Genomic DNA, 18,952 nt, shown 5'->3' with positions numbered 1-18,952 from the left:
ATCTGTCTAATAAAACGCATAATATATTAAAGCATCTTTGGTGTTTCCAGGGTTTCTTTGGAAATCAAGGGTAGCGCGGATATGACGTTATTGACAGGCGACGACACAGGTCTTTACACTGGTTAAAATAGCTGTTTTCTCTGGATTTAAAGGGGTGATTAACTGAGAGCTTGAGCTTTTGACATATAAGAGGTCATCATACCATACGAATATCCTATAAGTTTCAGAGCTGAAAACATTGTTTGTCCAATAAAAGCTTTTATTGACACCAGGCCCAGCGAACGACAGGTTTTTCAAAGTGGGGATCTATGACGTCAAAGAGCATCAAACACCACCTCCGCAGAACAAGATCAACGCCTACTTCAACACTGCCTGTTTAGCCCCACCCACCGATTCGCGCTAAATAACATAGGCCTACGAGGTGATCATTGCTAAACCGGATCGAGCTACTAAGCAAGCAATAAACATGCCGTTTACGAAATATTGTGCAGTGCCTGGTTGTGGAAGAAGACAGTCGCTGCATAAGCTTCCTTCGAATTCCAATATTAGGAATGCGCGGTTAAACTTTATTTAATCAGTAAATCAGTCACAGTTTCTGAGTCTGACACAGGCTTTGCAAACAGATTTTTACGACACGGATCTGCCAGCAATGCCACAAACATGCAAGTAAACATATTTATTCTAATGCCCTATCTGTGATCAGTGATTTCTGAATAATTATTCAAGTTCAGATAGATTATCTTTCTCTCAAAATCATTCAGTACTGTTTATGTATCAGTGACTAAACGATCAACTTCACATCGTTTCTATTAGTAGGATGAAAATAATCGTATTTAAATTGTGATTAAATTATACACAGAAAGCGATCAAAGAACGCTCCCTTTCCAAATCGCCCAAGCTGTCAATCACACAGCGCGAGTTTATCTGGACACTTGCCAAAACTCGCTATGAAATCAATGACGCTGTTACACTGCACAACGAAGCTCTTACTGTATTTACATTGTGTTTGCATTGTTATTTGGTGAAGGCATTTGTGAGAATGCAAAAATTGCAATAAATCTTTTCATTCACTTGATCAACAGACTGTCTGTCATCTGCTCAGTGCTCATCAGCTGCATCCTTTCATGTGATTGAATAGATTTAAATATAATGCTTTAAAGGGGACCTATTATGCCCCTTTTCACAAGATGTAATATAAGTCTCTGATGTCCCCAGAGTGTGTGAAGTTTTAGCTCAAAATACCCCACAGTTAATTTTTTACAGCATGTTTAAATCGTCACTTTTTGGGGCTCTGAAAAACTCACCGTTTTAGTGTGTCTCCTATAAATGCTAATGAGCTGCTGGTTCACAGCACAGGGGGTGGAGCCGAACCAGCTCGCGCTCAGTGAACAATCTCAACTCACGGAAAGATGATAATAATATCCAAACAGAAACTCACAGTAAGTTGGAGTTGGAACAGGTATAGTTCAGTTTAATTACGGTTATAACCTAAGTGTCATTGATTGTAGCCACTATTAATACAAGCCTGCTGTAGGACCACGTCTGAATGATGACACAAAATATACTGATGAGTTTAATAAAATTTAGTGTATGTCATAAAAGATGAAGTGTCAGTTTTACTCCAGAAAATCACTGCAAGAGCTGAGTAAACACAGTATAAGAAGTGCGTAAGTACATAAACAAATTTCGGTAGATTTGAGGGAGCATTTTCTTCAAAAACAAAATGAACCCACCTCGTCTACAGCGGCTGGGTGCAGCAATGGTGGATGTGTACAACTCACTGTGACCTCGATCAGGGCGGGTCTAAATTAAAACGGCAGTGTCTGTCAACACTCGTGGGCGGGGCCTGTGCTGTAGTGACGTCACTAAAGCCGCATTCTGAAAACAGGTCGTTGGGAGACACTGCTTATGATTTATGGGGATTTAAAAAAAAAAAAGGAGTGAGTGGATTTGTATCACTCTAGGGTGGTTTTGTACACACACTGCCAACACACATTTATGTCCAAATACCATACAAAAGTGATATTTGCATAATAGGTCCCCTTCAAACAATACTTTTCATGATTTGTTAATCTCGATAGCTGTAATAGTAAAAACGTAGTAAAAGTTTCCGAGAGAGTTCCACATGTAATGCTAGCTATTTCATATGCAAACATGTAAGCCAATCACAGCAGTGGGCATTTACACTGAAGTCTCACAGCAGACACTGCAGACACACATCTTAAATGTGCCCCTTAAAACAGAGCTGAAATCAGGCTAGGAAAAATGCCTTTTATTTCTAAATTATGATAATTGTTGATGTAAAAATCATACTAACATTATAAGGGCACCCCTGGCAACATTCTAAAATAATAAAACAATCCAGTTCATGACCCCTTTAAACATTTTTAGAAATTTTACACGTCAACAAAATATATAACGTTTTAGTGTTTTTTGGATATTTTAATCCAGAAATATTTAATATCAACAAATGAAGTTCATGAAATTATTTTATTATGTCATAATAACACTTACTGTGTCCTCGTAAACCAAATGGCTTAAAATACATAACTAAACATAAACAAAAACTGTTTTTTTGTTGTTGTTTTTATGCAGAAAGTTTTCTGTGATGGAAAGGTTAGGGGATAAAAAACATTAATTAGCGCAGTATAAAAAATGTTTAACGTCTATGGATAGTCGCTGTAAACCGTGTGTGTGTGTGTGTGTGTGTGTGTGTGCGCACCCCTGCGATGGCCTCATGTGGGCTAAAGCAAGTGGGTCTGTGTTGTGTAATGTGTTTCACCCACATTCTGGCCTGCTGATAGTTGTGCAGTCAGAACAATCTCTCCGCTTCCCTCTCATGTACTCCCACTCCCTAATCTCATGTAGGATCTGGTTGTGACTCCTGCTTTGTATGTTAGTATGAGTGTGTGCTCTTAACTCTGCCTTGACAATGTGTATTACACAAACTGGAGCACTCTGAGAATAATGTGCATTTCAGTACCAATCTTTTTGAGTGGTTTTCTGAATTATAATATGTTTGCTGCTTGTGCTTTCATGCTATGCCTTAGCTAACATTACACTTTTACCAGACTAATACAAGAATGCACATCTATCCTTTTAGGGCCTTTCTTTCCTTTAACCAGACAAAACAACGCAGGGTGAAACATTGATGCCGGGATATTACCTCTGCCATGGGATGCATGTCACTTTTTATCCGTCCAAAACATCTCATTTACAGCTGGATCCCAGACATTTCAGTCTGAGTGAGTGAGTTTTGACTGAGTTTATACAGTAGACAAGCTCTTTTTGTATTATCCATGAACTCTTATATAAAGCATTATAAAAACTCAACTGCAGCCTTTCTAAACAGGAGTACGGAGATAATGTAAAGTGTGAATGCAAAAAGTTGCACTGTTCGGGTGAACTTCATTGGTTGGCCGTTTCCATGCCAATAAGCAATGTTTCCATGGTGATGGTAACCACTGGTTTGACTGCTATTGGCTAAGAGATCAAACATTGTGAGTGAGGTAAAGTATGTGTTGGCCTTGCAGTGTATTTATGAGAGAAAGTAAGAATTTGAGGATGTTGGTTTGGAAAAACTTTGAACTTAATTCTTAATTATTCTCACCACTTATTATGTTAATGTCAACTATTGACACAATACATATTTGAATTCCTCTAAGATTGTACCCTATATACAGTAATAACTATTTTGAACAAAAATATTTAATTGTTTATTTGTTTGACAAATGCATTAGTCATATTTACATTTCAGATACTGTCCCTTTACGTACCGGTATGTAGTTATGCACAAACAACGCTATTCTTTTTGTTACTTCTGAAAAATTGGACAATTTATTTATTTTTTATTGGCAGAAATTTGATAATAGTCATTCTCCCGTGAATGACTGCACCTTAACAAAATTTCACAGAATTTTCTTCAGATGTGTGAGTCACAATTTGCTGACATCAAGCGTCTTTAAAGGTGCACTTGTGTAGGAATTTCTCCCATCTAGGTGAAATTGTATTTTGCATTCAAGCGAATAGTGCTCTCTAGCGCCTCTCTAGCGCTTTTTCAAATGCGTGTTGCAACTACAGTAGCCGTTATGTACCAAGAAGCTATGACAACATGTCTTCCAATAGCACTTCATCAAGTTTAGCTATACATGTTCTACTGTTATGCTGCCTATATAATGAATTACTCAACCAAGCAATGATAAAAGCTTGTAATTTAGACCGTAACATTGACTTATCAGTCAAGAAGAAAGACATCCTTTTCAAAGTCTTTCTTCTTCATTAGCTCTTTCCACCTGGGAAAAGCCATCCGATATTTTCCCCCGTTTTTGAATTCGCCAGTCACAAATAAAAATGTTTTTTTTTTTTTGCTTTTTTGGCGACGAGGATTCCTTAACCTGTGGCTTGGCATAAGTATGATCTTGCATTATGAAGTACAGTGCAGTGCAGCCTTTCAAATTTGCCGGGGCAGTGACAAGCGCCTCTCACAGATCTCCTTGTCCGTCTCAGCTGGTTTAAGTCACGTGACGCTGGCTCTGAACAAAAACACGTTGTGGAAACGCGTTGATGTAGGCTAGTGCTTTTTGTAATTATAATTTTTCAAGCTGGCGGAGCGACATGGAAGCCTCCATGGACTTGCCCGTCCCATATAAATAAAAATGAGAAATTCTTCGCTTACGAGGATAAGTCGTATCAGTGGCAGAGGTTATTTTACACCAATGAGGACATATTTATGAATAAAGACATTGATTTTAGTTAATAAAATACTTAAAAAACTACACAGTGTACCTTTTAAAGAGTCTTTCTGTTAAAGGACATGTTTACGGACAGCTAGTCTGAGGAAGGCAGATTCACTACAGATAATGTTGTCTCTGGAGTCTCATAAGTCTGCCTAATTGCTTCCTGCCACAGTCTCTTCAACAGATGCTAATTGGTCGATTCCACAAGACATTTGACTGTTCTACTCTCCTGGTCACAGGGGAAAGCAGCACACATGCACACAGACATTTGCTTGTGTGCGGACAAATACATTTGTGGATTAAAGTTTAAGAATCTTCAACAAGTGTCCAATTTGTATTCAAATGACAGCATACGTCATGGAGCTGATGGCAGAGGTCTTTTGTGTTTATTTTTATTTTTTTCCTATCGTTATTCAGATATGAAAACGTATACAAAACATTGGGTCTCATATATAATCATGCATATGCACAAACTTGTGCGTGAAATGTGCATACAAACAATTTTAATAAGAAATCACGATTCATGATTATGGATGGATGAAACATAATAAAAAAAAATAATACAATATGATAATAATAATAATAATAATAATTTATTACATTTATATAGCGCTTTTCTGGACACTCAAAGCGCTTTACATAGAAGGGGGGAATCTCCTCAACCACCACCAATGTGCAGCATCCACCTGGATGATGCGACGGCAGCCATATTGCGCCAGAACGCCCACCACACACCAGCTTACTGGTGGAGAGGAGACAGTGATGAAGCCAATTAGTATATATAGGAGGATGATTAGGAGGCCATGATGGACAGAGGCCACTGGGCAAATTTGGCCAGGATGCCGGGGTTACACCCCTACTCTTTCGAAAGACATCCTGGGATTTTTAATGACCACAGAGAGTCAGGACCTCGGTTTAACGTCTCATCCGAAGGACGGCGCTCTTTGTCAGTATAGTGTCCCCGTCACTACACTGGGGTGTTAGGACCCACTCAGACCACAGGGTGAGCGCCCCCTGCTGGCCACACTAACACCTCTTCCAGCAGCAACCTGGTGTTCCCGTCTCCCATCCAAGTACTAACCAGGCTCAGCCCCGCTTAGCTTCAGTGGGAAACCAGTCTTGGGCTACAGGGTGATATGGCTGCTGGTAGTTTTGATGATAGTTTTGATGCATTTATTATAAAGACAATAAGCTACTGTTATCATAGACCTATGTTACGTAATGTAGATATGAAAAGAGTTAAATGCACAGTCAGAATTCCTGACTGTTCTGTATTTCATTTTACTTAACAACAAACAAATACAACCCCAACAGGCATAGCCTAGGCCTATTTGAAGGCAAAATATAACATTTTGCAACTTGCTAAAAAAACAACAACCCAAACCTTAAAGGGTTAGTTCACCCAAAAAATTTAATTATGTCAGTAATTACTCACCCTCATGTTGTTCCAACCCCGTAAGACTTTCGTTCATCTTCGGAACACAAATTAAGATATTTTTGATGAAATCTGAGAGCTGGCTCACTCCTTCATAGGCTGCTAGGTAATCGATATCTGCCATCCCAGAAAAGTTAGTATAGACATCGTTAAAATAGTCCAAGTGACTACAGTGGCTCAACCTTAAGTTTATCAAGCGTCGATAATACTTTTTGTGCGCAAAAAATAACGACTTTATTCAACTATTCATTTTCTTCCGTGTGGACCACGACACATGCGCGAGAATTGAAGAACTGACGCTCACGATCATTTGATGGGAAAGTGTGAAAGGTAAGCCTTGAAGGTAAGTGGAAAGGTTGGTTTCTCACGATTCGGACATCCAGGAAATGCACACTTTAGAACCATTTTAGACACTAGGTCGAGACCCATTTGGTGTCATCTTATCAGTTCTCGCGCATGTGTCGTGGCGCTCTCGGGAACTCACGCAGAGGCCCATACGGAAGAAATTAATAGTCTGATAAAGTTGTTATTTTTGTTGTTTTTTGTGCACAAAAGGTATTCTCGTCACTTGATAAACTTAAGGTTGAGCCACTGTAGTCACTTGGACTATTTTAACGATGTCTTTAATAACTTTTCTGGGCCGGCAGATGCAATTACCTAGCCTACGAAGGAGTGAGACTGCTCAAAAATATCTCATCAAAAATATATTAATTTGTCTTCCGAAGATGAACGAAAGTCTTAGGGGGTTGGAACAACATGAAGGTGAGTAATTACTGAAATAATTTTCATTTGTGGGTGAACTAACCCTTTAAACGTCTGCGGTAACAGCATTCTAATATTGCATAACAACACTAAAACCCTGTAAATAAAAAAAATTGTCCCACAAACCATGCCCCACCACACATTTTTGACTGACTGAAGTACTGTCCCACATAAGGCTAACCATACTGTCCCACTTTTAGAACCCACGTTTTCTAAAGTGGGACACTAGGAAATTTTATTAAAATATATAGTCTAGACATACAAAGTTATACTTATCTATACCTCACTAACATTTTTGAGAGAGTTTTACCATGTAACTTTCGTAACTGAACACAATGCACTGTATGCCTACTGCGTGGAGTGTAGTGTAAGTGCAACATTATTTTCAAACGTGATAGATCATTTAGCTTTTAGCACCACTAAACAGACATTTTATTTCCGAAATGCCGTGATGCATACAACAACCAACAAAAAAAAAATGCAGGATTCACATTTCGCATAAACATGCTTTTTAGCACAACTCACTGGCCATTTAATTTAGTGTTGTGAAATGTGCAAGATGCATCGTGGCAATCAAAATATGCAATATCCCTAAAATCAGTTCACAATGTACCTGCGCTGTTTTCCAATTAAATTTAGGATTTCAGTATATGTGTTAGTTCATGTCAAAAAATCACACAGTTCTACTGCTGAGAAGAACAGTTACCCAACTGGTTATTCTAACAAGAGGTGGTGATTACATTTTGATGATATGGTGGATAGACTTTTTCAAGAATATTCAATCACCGAGTAGCAGACCCAATATATTCCAACCCCTGGAAACTACAGCTACTGCAGTAGTGGTGCTTGTTGGAGAGAAAAGGGGAAAAAAGAATTTGATCTTGGTGCACATAATATCATAATTGATAACTCTGTTTACATATGAGTTGCCAAAAAGGCCTGCATAAGCTCTCAGCTCTCATTGCAGTCACAAGAAATACTTTAAATACAAGATCCCTAGTGAATGAGTCATGAATTTGCATGCTCAAGCAAATTACATTAAGCATAATTGAAGAAGCACTCGTAAAATTCATTACATTCCTATGAATAAGAAATAAAGAAGGAATGACTAATATTGACATGTAAAAATAAATGACTTTAGCACTGGCCCTAGTGTAATCAGGATAGCACAAAGTGTCGATGGAGCCTGTATCTGGAGACTGAGATCTAGTAATTTGATATGGACATTTTGACAAGAAGAGTGAAAATACTGATTGGTTGTATGAAGGCGAAAGACAGTTTTCTTAATAACATTTGCATTCCAAATTGACAAGGTAACAGAACCCAGCTTTCTGCTCAGTTACCATGGAGAAATGATATCTCAGTGCCTCTCTGACAGTATGTTACGTCAGTCACAGTGATGTGCTGCTGTTGCACGCTATTGTCTTGAGGCTGATTTCACACATGTCATTTTGTAGGCATAAACGATTGCCAATGAAGAATACCAACAAATCAGACTGTATATTATCTTAAAGGAACACCTGGAAATTGACTCAAGTATCTTGTTTTCATTTTTTCCCTTTTGATCTCAGAATATAAAATATTTCCTTTTAGTTCACGTGGAATGGGTATGGGTTAAACTTGTGTGATGTGTCAGTCCACTGAGTATTTTGATGCAAAGAGGATGTGATCCATGTTGAACACTACCAGGCAAATATTCTTAAATGGTCATCTTTAAATTGCCAAAGTTATACTCTAATTGAAACCAGATGATGCCATTTTATGTTTACTTTATGTTCATTATCATGTGTTGTAAACAGCTGGGGATGACATACCTTTTAATAAAATATCACATAAACTGTATTATTGTTTAGATCAAATAACGAGATATATTTGCCCCTTTTGTGAGAGGAAATATGCATAACTCCTCATTTATTTACTTTCCTAATACAGTATTTGTTTTATCCTCCATGTTGTTAATAATAATAATAATAATAATTGTTTAATATTTGTATATATTAACATGTTTTTATACTTTTAAATATTTATAAAACAAATATTTTTAATACAAACACTGTAAAAAATGGTCTTTTCACTGCTTTGGACAGGTGCATAGCAGATCTGTTTTTTTATATAGTGAGAGTGTGTTTGTGTGCCTTTCCACCCTCCAGACCAGTCACTGCTGGATGAGATGAAGTGTTATTGCCTTGCTTTAGGGCAGAGCAGCAGTGGTCAAAGTGAGGTCCCCAGGAGGGATTTAAACTTTCTTTTTCCTGTGTTTCCAGAGCTCACACCAGCAAGCCTTTCTCCTCTCTCCACCTGCTCTATTAGGATGTCAAAACTATGTTACTGGATATATTACCAGGGGCCAGCACACATGTTTTTACACAAAGCTGTCTTTCAGCCCACACAGTACATATTTATTTATTATTCATACAACAGGGGGCCAGGTGACGCATTTTATTTAAAAAGCCTGCAGCAGTGTTGTTCAGAAACAGAATGGATGTCTACTGTGCCTGTTCCAAGTCTTGACACGGGAAGAAAATGTTTAGTATTGTGCACAGTTCTGTAAGGGTTGGTGGTATTGTGCACAAATCTGTATTATGTTGTATCAACTTGTGTATTATTCATGTTTTTTGTCAGCTAATGTATGTACTGTACTAACATTCTAACAACTCTTACAACCATACTAACAACCCTTCACAATATGTACATAATTGTGTCAGACTCAGCACAGCACTTATAATGATGATGAAATAACGCTAATAATGATAGAAATGCACTGAGAATAACTGTTTGTGTATGTTTCCTCTAGTTTGTGGAGACATTCATGGGCAGTTCTTTGACTTGATGAAGCTCTTTGAAGTAGGAGGGTCTCCAGCCAGCACACGATACCTTTTTCTGGGTGATTATGTGGACAGAGGATATTTCAGTATTGAAGTAAGTCACTGCTATTATCTGAACAATAATTAATGCACTTCATACATTCTATTAATTTTTAATAATAATAAAATATTGACCCAAATCTGTCTAATTGTTTTTAGATTTAATCTGCTTCAGTTGTATCTTTTAAATCTAATCATTTTGTTTTACTCTTGTTTTTTTTTGTGTGTGTGTGTGTGTGTGTGTCCATAGTGTGTGCTGTACCTATGGGCCTTAAAAATCCTTTACCCCAAAACACTGTTTTTGCTGCGTGGGAACCACGAATGTAGACATTTAACTGAGTATTTCACTTTTAAACAGGAATGTAAGTATGACTGCCACATCATCGATAATCATAGTACATACCACTTTGACTGTTGAATTTTGCAATATAAAACTTAAGTAAACTGTCATCTATAAGAAAAATAAATGGGAGCTGGGTCTGGTCACAGATCATATACTACTATCTATTTTCTGGGATTTCTAGTTAGAAGTAAAGCCACTTCCCGGCTCAGGATTTGAATTCAGACATTTTATTGGCTTATCTTAATGTTTTCATGTGTAAAAACTTTTGTTTTTGGACTGGACCAAAAAGCCTTCACCTCATATTAAATCTCTGTTGTTGTTTTTTTAAAGAAGTGTTTGGATGGTTTTTTTAAGACTTTCCATCTAAGATTGAGAGTGTGTTAATGTGTGGTCATTTTCTTTTTTCCTCCATCTTAACTGGTCGCTCCTCCTTCATCCCTTGACAGGTAGAATTAAGTATTCGGAGCGGGTGTATGATGCGTGTATGGATGCTTTTGACTGTCTTCCCCTGGCAGCACTCATGAACCAACAATTCCTGTGTGTGCACGGAGGACTGTCCCCTGAAATCACAAACCTTGATGACATCAGGAAAGTATGTATATAACAAACTATTGTCATTTCCCTGTTTAACTAACCAGTCTTTGATTTATTATTCTATTAACACCAGTACTTTGGAGTGCTACATGTTATTGTATGTGTAAGTAAAGTGATCATCAAGAAAAAAACATTCCTACTTTTTAGTCCACTAAAAAGGGACTCTAACATTATTAACTCTCATTTTAGACTTTAACACATGATCAGTCTCTAGCTAAAAGATACAGTGGTAATCATGTTCATTTCCACAAAGAGGCCATTTTTAAAAACATTATATTCAGGGTCCTGCAGTTCAGAGCACAAATGATGAATCTGATATTTGTTCTTTTTATCACTGTAATGTAGAAATTCTGATTTCAATAATATGTTTCCTATGGAGAATAAACTTTCAAAATGACCAGGTTACTGCTCCCTACCTCTCTAAAGTATTTTTCCTAAGTCAATGTCCTCATCTCTATTAAATGTCCTTAAAAAGCCATTATCTTGTGTTTCTTTCTCTTAAAGATTACTTTTATCAGTAGGAACAAAATGTGAAAATTTTCGTCCCCATTCCCTTGCTAAGTGAATTAATAAAAACTATTAGAAAAAGCAACTACAAAAATATGATGTGATTTAGTCAAAGCCCAGCTGCTATCATGACTGAGATCCAATGCTCTGATGATTAGGGGGAAGTAATTAAAGGACAAGTTCGGTATTTTACACTTAAAGCCCTGTTTTCAGATCGTTTCTGATGAAATAGACAGGTTAAGATTGAAATTTGGACACATGCTGCTGGCCTGAGAATTTTCGGTTTCTGTGGTAGCACCCCCCCACCTCCACAATGGCTGCATAGGTGCACTGGAATAATCCTTCCTAAAACGCATTAAACTTTCGTTTACAAAGACGTGAAACTCACCGAGTGGTCAAGGCTGTTCACTGATATGCAGGGGCGGACTGGCCATCTGTGTGATCTGGAGAATCACAGAACGGCCGGTACTCCAGGACGGCCGGCGGGCCGGCCCACCACCCGCCACGCATGCAGTCATCGCCTGTTTTTTTCCCTGTTAACGCGGCCGCGGATAAAAAACTGAAAGAAAAGGGCGGGGCTGAGAAGGCGAGAGTTCCGCAAAAAATTGTGGAATTTCGATACTGAAGCCCCTAAATGTCGCAGACTAACTGAAATATTTAGCAGCACAGCCAGCAGCAGCACCTCACAGTTAAATATTAGCAGCAGTGAAGAAGTGAGCCAGACAGCTATGCAGCAACATGCACCAGTGATGATGAGGGACAGGAAGATGAGCTGTTCCACAGGTAGATCCAGGGCAAGTAAGTTTGGAACATGAGAGGAGAAAGAGAGTTACTTGCTAGGGATGATGTTAGGAAGTGATATTCAGGTTGCTACATTTTTAATGATTACAGTAGTTAAAACAGCTAAACTTCAACATTTTAGCTGTAAAATGCCACATGCAGTAGCTAATATTAAGAAATATGTTGTGCTTTTACTTTTAAAAATGTTGGTAACATTAGTTAATGCTTACAAACTTTGAAGATTTTGAATACAGAAGTTACATTTGTAATGGTGTATTTTAATTTAGATGTGGTATTATTATTTGTGCAGTAAGATTATTTACTGCATAAATTAAATAAGATTAGGCTATTAAGTAATAAATTCATTTTTAGACAGCATGGAATAGATTGTATAATATGCTGTTATACAATCTATGCCATGCTATCTTGGAATAAAACCTGTTTTTTCTTTTTATCCATTCCATCATTTGTTTATTCAGGTTGAGCTTAGACCAAGAGCAGAGAAAGACACCCACTCCAGCTCAACTTTAAATTACTTTAAGCGCCCCATGTCAGACAGTCACAGCCTAGAGGTTTTTTACACAGGACTGCAGTGTGTTGAGACCTCCATTTATATGTGAGTATTCATGTTAATCTAGAATAATATGCCACAATTGATAAAAGTATCATGAGCCACAATTAAAGTCTTGTGACACTCATGCCAGGCGTTATTGTTGTCAAGTTTCTGCGCGCCGATTGCTTTGGGCCGGGCCTAGTCAAAGTCCAGGGCCATGTTTTAGTCCCAGTCCGTCCCTGCTGATATGCTCACACAAAAATCGCTGCAAAAGATGCTTTTCAACAGGTTTTATCGTAGTTTTTGTCCAACTCCATTGACTTGTATTGGATGTGCTGTGAGGTACGGTATTACTCCACCGCCACCAACTGGGCTGCAGTGTCTATTATTCAAGCTCTCAACGGAAGAATGTACGGGTGTGAGGCGTTTGGAAAAATAGGTCCACAGTTTTACAATGAATGGTAAAACACCTGTTGGAAAGCATCTTTTGCAGCGATTTTTGTGAGCATATCAGTGAACACCCCTGACCACTCGGTGAGTTTCACGTCTTTGTAAACGAAAGTTTAATGCGTTTTAGGAAGGATATTTCCAGTGCACCTTTGTGCCATTGTGGAGGTGGGGGGGGGTGCAACCACAGAAACCAAAAATTCTCGAGCCAGCAGCATGTGTCCAAATTTCAATCTTAACCGTTCAATTTAATCAGAAACGATCTGAAAACAGGGCTTTAAGTGTAAAATACCGAACTTGTCCTTTAACCAATTCAGTTCTTATCTACACTGAGCTCTTAATTCAGTTTGGTTTTAATCTGAGGATCATTTAGAATAATTTGTTACACTGCTTATGTAGGTTAAATGTAGTGGAATCTTTTATTAGAGGGCCAAGCTGTTATCAAAGGACGCATTAGCCTTGTAGAAAAACATTAACTTTGCATTGGCAGTGACTGGCATGTTAGCCTTAGTCCAACAGCAATACCTCTTTAAAGCATAAGGGCCGGAAGAGCTTGCGCCAGCTCAAACCTTATTTTGGCAATAAAAGACTACTGTCAGGATTTACTAAAGACACGCAGTGAAAAATTATATATTATTATATGTGTTTCCCTTTCAGATGCAAAATTTATGGGAGGAGAGTATTTAAATTAATCATGACGCAAGGTGATTTACTAAGGTTTGCGCTTGACAATTTACTGGTATTTGTGCCAGTACCAGCCAAAGAAACATGTCTTAAACCAGGCGCTAATATCAGTAGATCACACGCAGAGCTTTACACTCCGATCGGCTCTGTTTTGGAACTTGCACTGTCATGCTAATTTGCACTGTTTATCTGGCCCTAAATCAGATAAAACTTTGGTCAAATTGGTTTGGACTCTTTAATCTTGCAAAATACTATGTTTTTCTTATGTGGCCATATAGTAATTAAAAAAAAGTTTCCACAATATACAGATTTTATCTATTCTATTCTCTGTTTTTTTTCTGTTAATAATGCTGCTTTATCTAACCCGGGAGTACTCTGTAGTATATAGTGTATTTACCTTTTCCAGTTAGACAGATTCAAAGAGCCTCCTGCATATGGACCAATGTGTGACTTGCTTTGGTCGGACCCACTAGAGGACTTTGGGAATGAGAAGACCCAGGAACATTTCACACACAACACAGTGAGAGGCTGCTCCTATTTCTACAGGTACCAAAAGCACATCAAAAAGGAAACCAGAAAGCACAAAAAAAACATCCTTTAACATGAAATATTATGCATTCCTAGACATGAGATTCATTGTAATAATTCTTATAGTGTGTTATGTGAGCATATTGCACAATGAGATAAATTAGTGAATTGACATGCCAGAAAAGATTGGGTATATTCATATTATATTTCCTGCCTCTACGTTTTTCTGAAACCCTCCATATCACAGAATAGAAATGGCATACATGTGCCTCAACAAGGAGGATGCCATATAGAATGGCAGCAGAATGAAATTGGTTGTGTGAATTCAGTTATCAGGCAACTTCTCAACTATCACTGTCTCTGTTGATAGAAAAAATAGTTATTGTATCAGATGATATGAGGTCAGATTTTCAATAGGCTACATAGTTTCAGTAGGTGTAAATAGGACTTGGAAGCTTGATATGACCTTTAGATGGTGGTCTCAATCGGTAAATGCAAGAGATAAATAGCAGGTTTAATTCTGACATTTTCTTTCCACACAATAGCTTAGATTTGGACCCTGACAACAAATGTTTAAAAAAATTGGTCTTATATGTGTGGGGTTTTTTTTTAGATGGTCTGCTTACATTGGCAATTTATTATACAGTGCAAATTAATATACAGTGCTTGCATAATTATTAGCCAAGTTGATATTCTGATCATATTATGTTCTGATCATATTTTTTTTCAAGCACATTTTAGCAATTAAAAGCCACAATAATCTTAATAATTACTATTAATACTGTACACTATAATTTTTAGGCCATATGGAAATGTTGATGAGGGCTTAACATAAAAAAAAACCTTATATTCAGATGTGCATAACTATTAGCCCGTTTTTATCAAAAGGTAAAATATATATTTAACTCGCACTGAAAAGTCTACTTATGAAACGCCCATGAGAAGGATGCAATACTTTATAAATTATAAAATTAAGGCATGATCCGACAGCGAAATATTCATTGTGTCAGCAGGGTCACAAAAAAAATACAGGTTGAGAAGAAAATATGTATGTTAACTGCAAAATACTTCAAAGGTACACTGTGTAGAAATTTCTCCCATCTAGAAGTGAAATTGTATTTTGCATTCAAACGAATAGTGCTCTCTAGCGCCTCACTTTTTCAAATGCGTGTTACAACTATGGTAGCCGTTATGTACCAAGAAGCTATGATGTCTTCCAATAGCACTTCATCGAGTTTTCTTTCGGGTGATGATGAGGTTCGTTATTTCAAACAAACTGCAACTTGACACACAATGAACAAACGGATGTTACAGTATAAATCACAGACTCAACCGGAAAAAAAACTAAACGAGGTATTTCATGGAAAGAGAGCACGATTGCATACAGAGAGGCCTTAAAAGCTGCTAGATCTGCGTATGTTTCAACCCTATTAGAAGAAAATAAACAAAACCCTAGGTATTTATTTGAAACAGTGGCTAAACTTACGAAAAACAAAGCTTCAAGCCCAGACGTTTCCAAGCAGAACAGCAGTAATGACTTTATGAACTTCTTTACTTCCAAGATTGGTAATATTAGGGAGAAAAATATAATCATGCAACCGTCTACTACAGTATTGCATCAGGAAGTGCAGTGTAGTCTCCCTGACGACAAATTTGATTCATTCATTTGATATAGGAGAGGAAGAATTTTCTAAACTTGTTAAATCATCTATATCGACAGAATGTATGTTAGACCCTATACCGACTAAGCTACTGAAAGAGATGCTTCCAAAGGTCATAGATCCTCTTCTTAATATCATTCATTCATCTTTGCCATTAGGATACGTACCAAAAACTTTTAAGCTGGCTATGATTAAACCGCTTGTTAAAAAAATGCAACTTGATCCTACAGAATTAGTCAATTACAGGGAGATCTCGAATCTACCTTTTCTGTCAAAGATACTAGAAAAGGCAGTATCTTCACAACTATGTTCCTTTTTAGCTAGAAATTATATCTGCGAGGATTTTCAATCAGAATTTAGACCGTACCATAGTACTGAGACAGCTCTCGTTAAAGTCACAAATGATTTGCTCTTATCATCCCATCGTGGTTGTATGTCTATTAATGTTACTGGATCTCAGTGCTACATTTGATACCATCGACCACAACATTCTTTTGAATAGACTCGAAAATGATGTTGCCATTAGTGGAATTGCACTAGCATGGTTTAAATTAGGTTCTTAGGTTCAACTTTATTGCCATAGGGTATGTGTCGAACGTCGCATCACAAACCGGAAAACCGAGCGCATCGCTTCCGGCTCAGGTCTTTTGTATGTGCTTCATGCATTTTTTTACTGTTTTACTCAAGATAACTTAAAAGGAGCGAGCAAAGATGATCATAACCAATGTCCCTCGCATGTGAAGATCGATATTTAAAAGTAAAAAAAAAAAAAAATCTTCACACTAACGTTAAGATATTTAAATAGAATAAAACGCCAATAACAAAGTGAGATAGGTAGGTTAGCTGATTACCTTAAAATTCCATAGATATCGGCGTCAGTTCATACGGCTGTTAACACTTTCTATGACAAGCGGATGCGATGAGACCAGGTTTCCGGTTTCGTCATGCGACGTTCGACTTATACCCTATTGCACAAGTAAGGACAACCAGTACAACGAAATGCAGTTTTTACATCTAACCAGTAGTGCAATCATTAAAGTGCTTTTCCTTTATAGCAGTGCTTAAAAAATACATAAAAACACAGAATGCAAAAATATATCTAAATTACGTCATATACTCTCAATGAAAAATCATACTTATCTTACCGTTATCCGTTTGTAGCAGAAAATGAAGAGATGTCCTATCGATCAAAAGTTCAGTATGGTGTACCACAAGGCTCAGTACTATGACCATTGCTGTTCACTCTGTACATGCTACCCTTAGGTATCATTAGGAAGCATGACATTAGTTTTCACTGTTATGCTGATGATACTCAGCTCTATATTTCTTCACGCCCTGACGAAACTTATCAATTCACAAAATTAACAGAATGCATAGCTGGATGACTAGCAATTTCCTGCTACTTAAAGGGATACTTCAGGATTCAGCATTAAGCTTTGTATCAGTAGAAAACCTGTAGTATTTTCAAACTACCGTGCTTCCCTCCCTCATGTCCCCCTGAGACAAGAGATTTATGTATTTTTTGTCTGTAAAAAATCCTCAGATGACACAAAAATCATAATTTTTGAATTTGATTGGGGGAGAATCTCACTCACAGAATGTACAAATAGTGTCAGCCATCTTTTTTTAGAAGCTAAGCTAACAGGTTATTTTTCTGTGGAGAAAGCTGAGTAGTAGGGGTTACCATCCTCTTTTTCCCGGACATGTCCGGCCATCGAGATGTCCTAGATTCGGCTTTTGCTTTCTGCAGTCGCCAATCATTGTTTACATGCTCACATTTTGTTTTAATCTAACTGAATTCATTCCGATTGGTGACTCTGAATGTAGTGTTTACATGAACGCTAAACAAGTGATGGGTTAATGTACGTTTTAACATTGCTAAGAAAATTCCCGCTCCTCCGTGGGAAATACGAGACCGGTGCGTCTCACAGGTGCCGCTCATCAGTAATCATGCCACCGGCCTCACGTTGTTCTCCCACGGTCGTCAGTTTCGCCCTGCTCGCCACAGTAAACATAGTGAATGGCGACTGTAGAATGCAAAAGCCAAATCCTGGACATTTTGGGTGGTCTCGAAATCCCGGGCAGACTTGTCACGAAGACTCACTAGTAGCCTAGCCTTGTTGTTAAACTGCACTCTCTTACCGGTAGGCGTGGCCTCGTAGGGCAGTGAAGCAAGTGCATTTTGGGAGTTGTTGTCTTTCATCCACATGAACCACAAATACATTTTCTGGCTTTTCTCATTCTAGAAGGCTCCAAATTAAAAAATAATTTCACATTTCTCCTACATAAATGACCCATTTTAAGTACACATTCATATTTACAGAGGTGAAGTATCCCTTTAATTCTGAAAAAACAAAGATTCTAATTATTGGACAAAAATCTTCCTCACATAATAACCTAAAATACTGTCTAACACTTGATGGCTGCTCTGTCAAGTCCTCGTTGTCAGTTAGGAATCTGGGTGTGTTCTTTGATACCAATCTTTCATTTGAAAGTCACGTGTCTAGTGTCTGTAAAACCTAATTTTTTCATCTTAAAATTTTTTTAAATTACGTCATATGCTCTCAATGAAAAAGGCAGAACAATTAGTTAATGCGTTAATGACATCAAGGCTAGATTATTGTAATGCTATTATGGGTGGTTGCACTGCATGCTTAATAAACAAACTACAGCTGGTCCAAAATGCAGCAGCTAGATTTCTTACCAGAACCAGGAAGTATGGCCATATTAGCCCGGTTCTGTCAACTCTGCATTGGCTGCCTATTAAATATCGTATACATTTTAATATATTGTTGATTACTTACAAAGCACTAAATGGTTTAGTTCCCCAGTATTTGACCGAGCTCTTAACGCATTATAGTCCTTCACGTCCATTGCAATCTCAAAATTCCGGCCAGTTAATAATACCTAGAATATCAAAATCGACTGCTGGCGGTAGATCTTTTTCCTATTTAGCACCAACACTTTGGAACAGTCTTCCTAACATTGTCCGGGAAGCAGACACTCTCTGTCAGTTCAAATCTAGACTAAAAACACATCTCTTTGGCCTAGCATACAC

General features: G+C 37.7%; 1 protein-coding gene across 8 annotated transcripts in view; it reads left to right on the top strand.

Moving 5' to 3' along the window:
- The window catches only part of LOC306993670 (protein phosphatase 3 catalytic subunit alpha), a 165,447-nt gene that overhangs the window by 100,122 nt on the left and 46,373 nt on the right, over positions 1–18,952 (top strand). For all 8 annotated transcript variants that reach the window (XM_079603645.1, XM_079603646.1, XM_079603643.1 and 5 more), the window contains exons 3-6: positions 9,728–9,852; positions 10,048–10,159; positions 10,587–10,732; positions 14,112–14,251. In XM_079603645.1, the coding sequence (XP_079459771.1) occupies positions 9,728–9,852; positions 10,048–10,159; positions 10,587–10,732; positions 14,112–14,251 (523 nt within the window). The remainder of the gene's footprint in view (positions 1–9,727; positions 9,853–10,047; positions 10,160–10,586; positions 10,733–14,111; positions 14,252–18,952) is intronic.

The sequence above is a fragment of the Phoxinus phoxinus genome (assembly GCF_949152265.1).
Source record: "Phoxinus phoxinus genome assembly, chromosome: 2".
NCBI lineage: Eukaryota > Metazoa > Chordata > Actinopteri > Cypriniformes > Leuciscidae > Phoxinus > Phoxinus phoxinus.
This window is presented reverse-complemented; position numbering and strand designations above follow the sequence as displayed.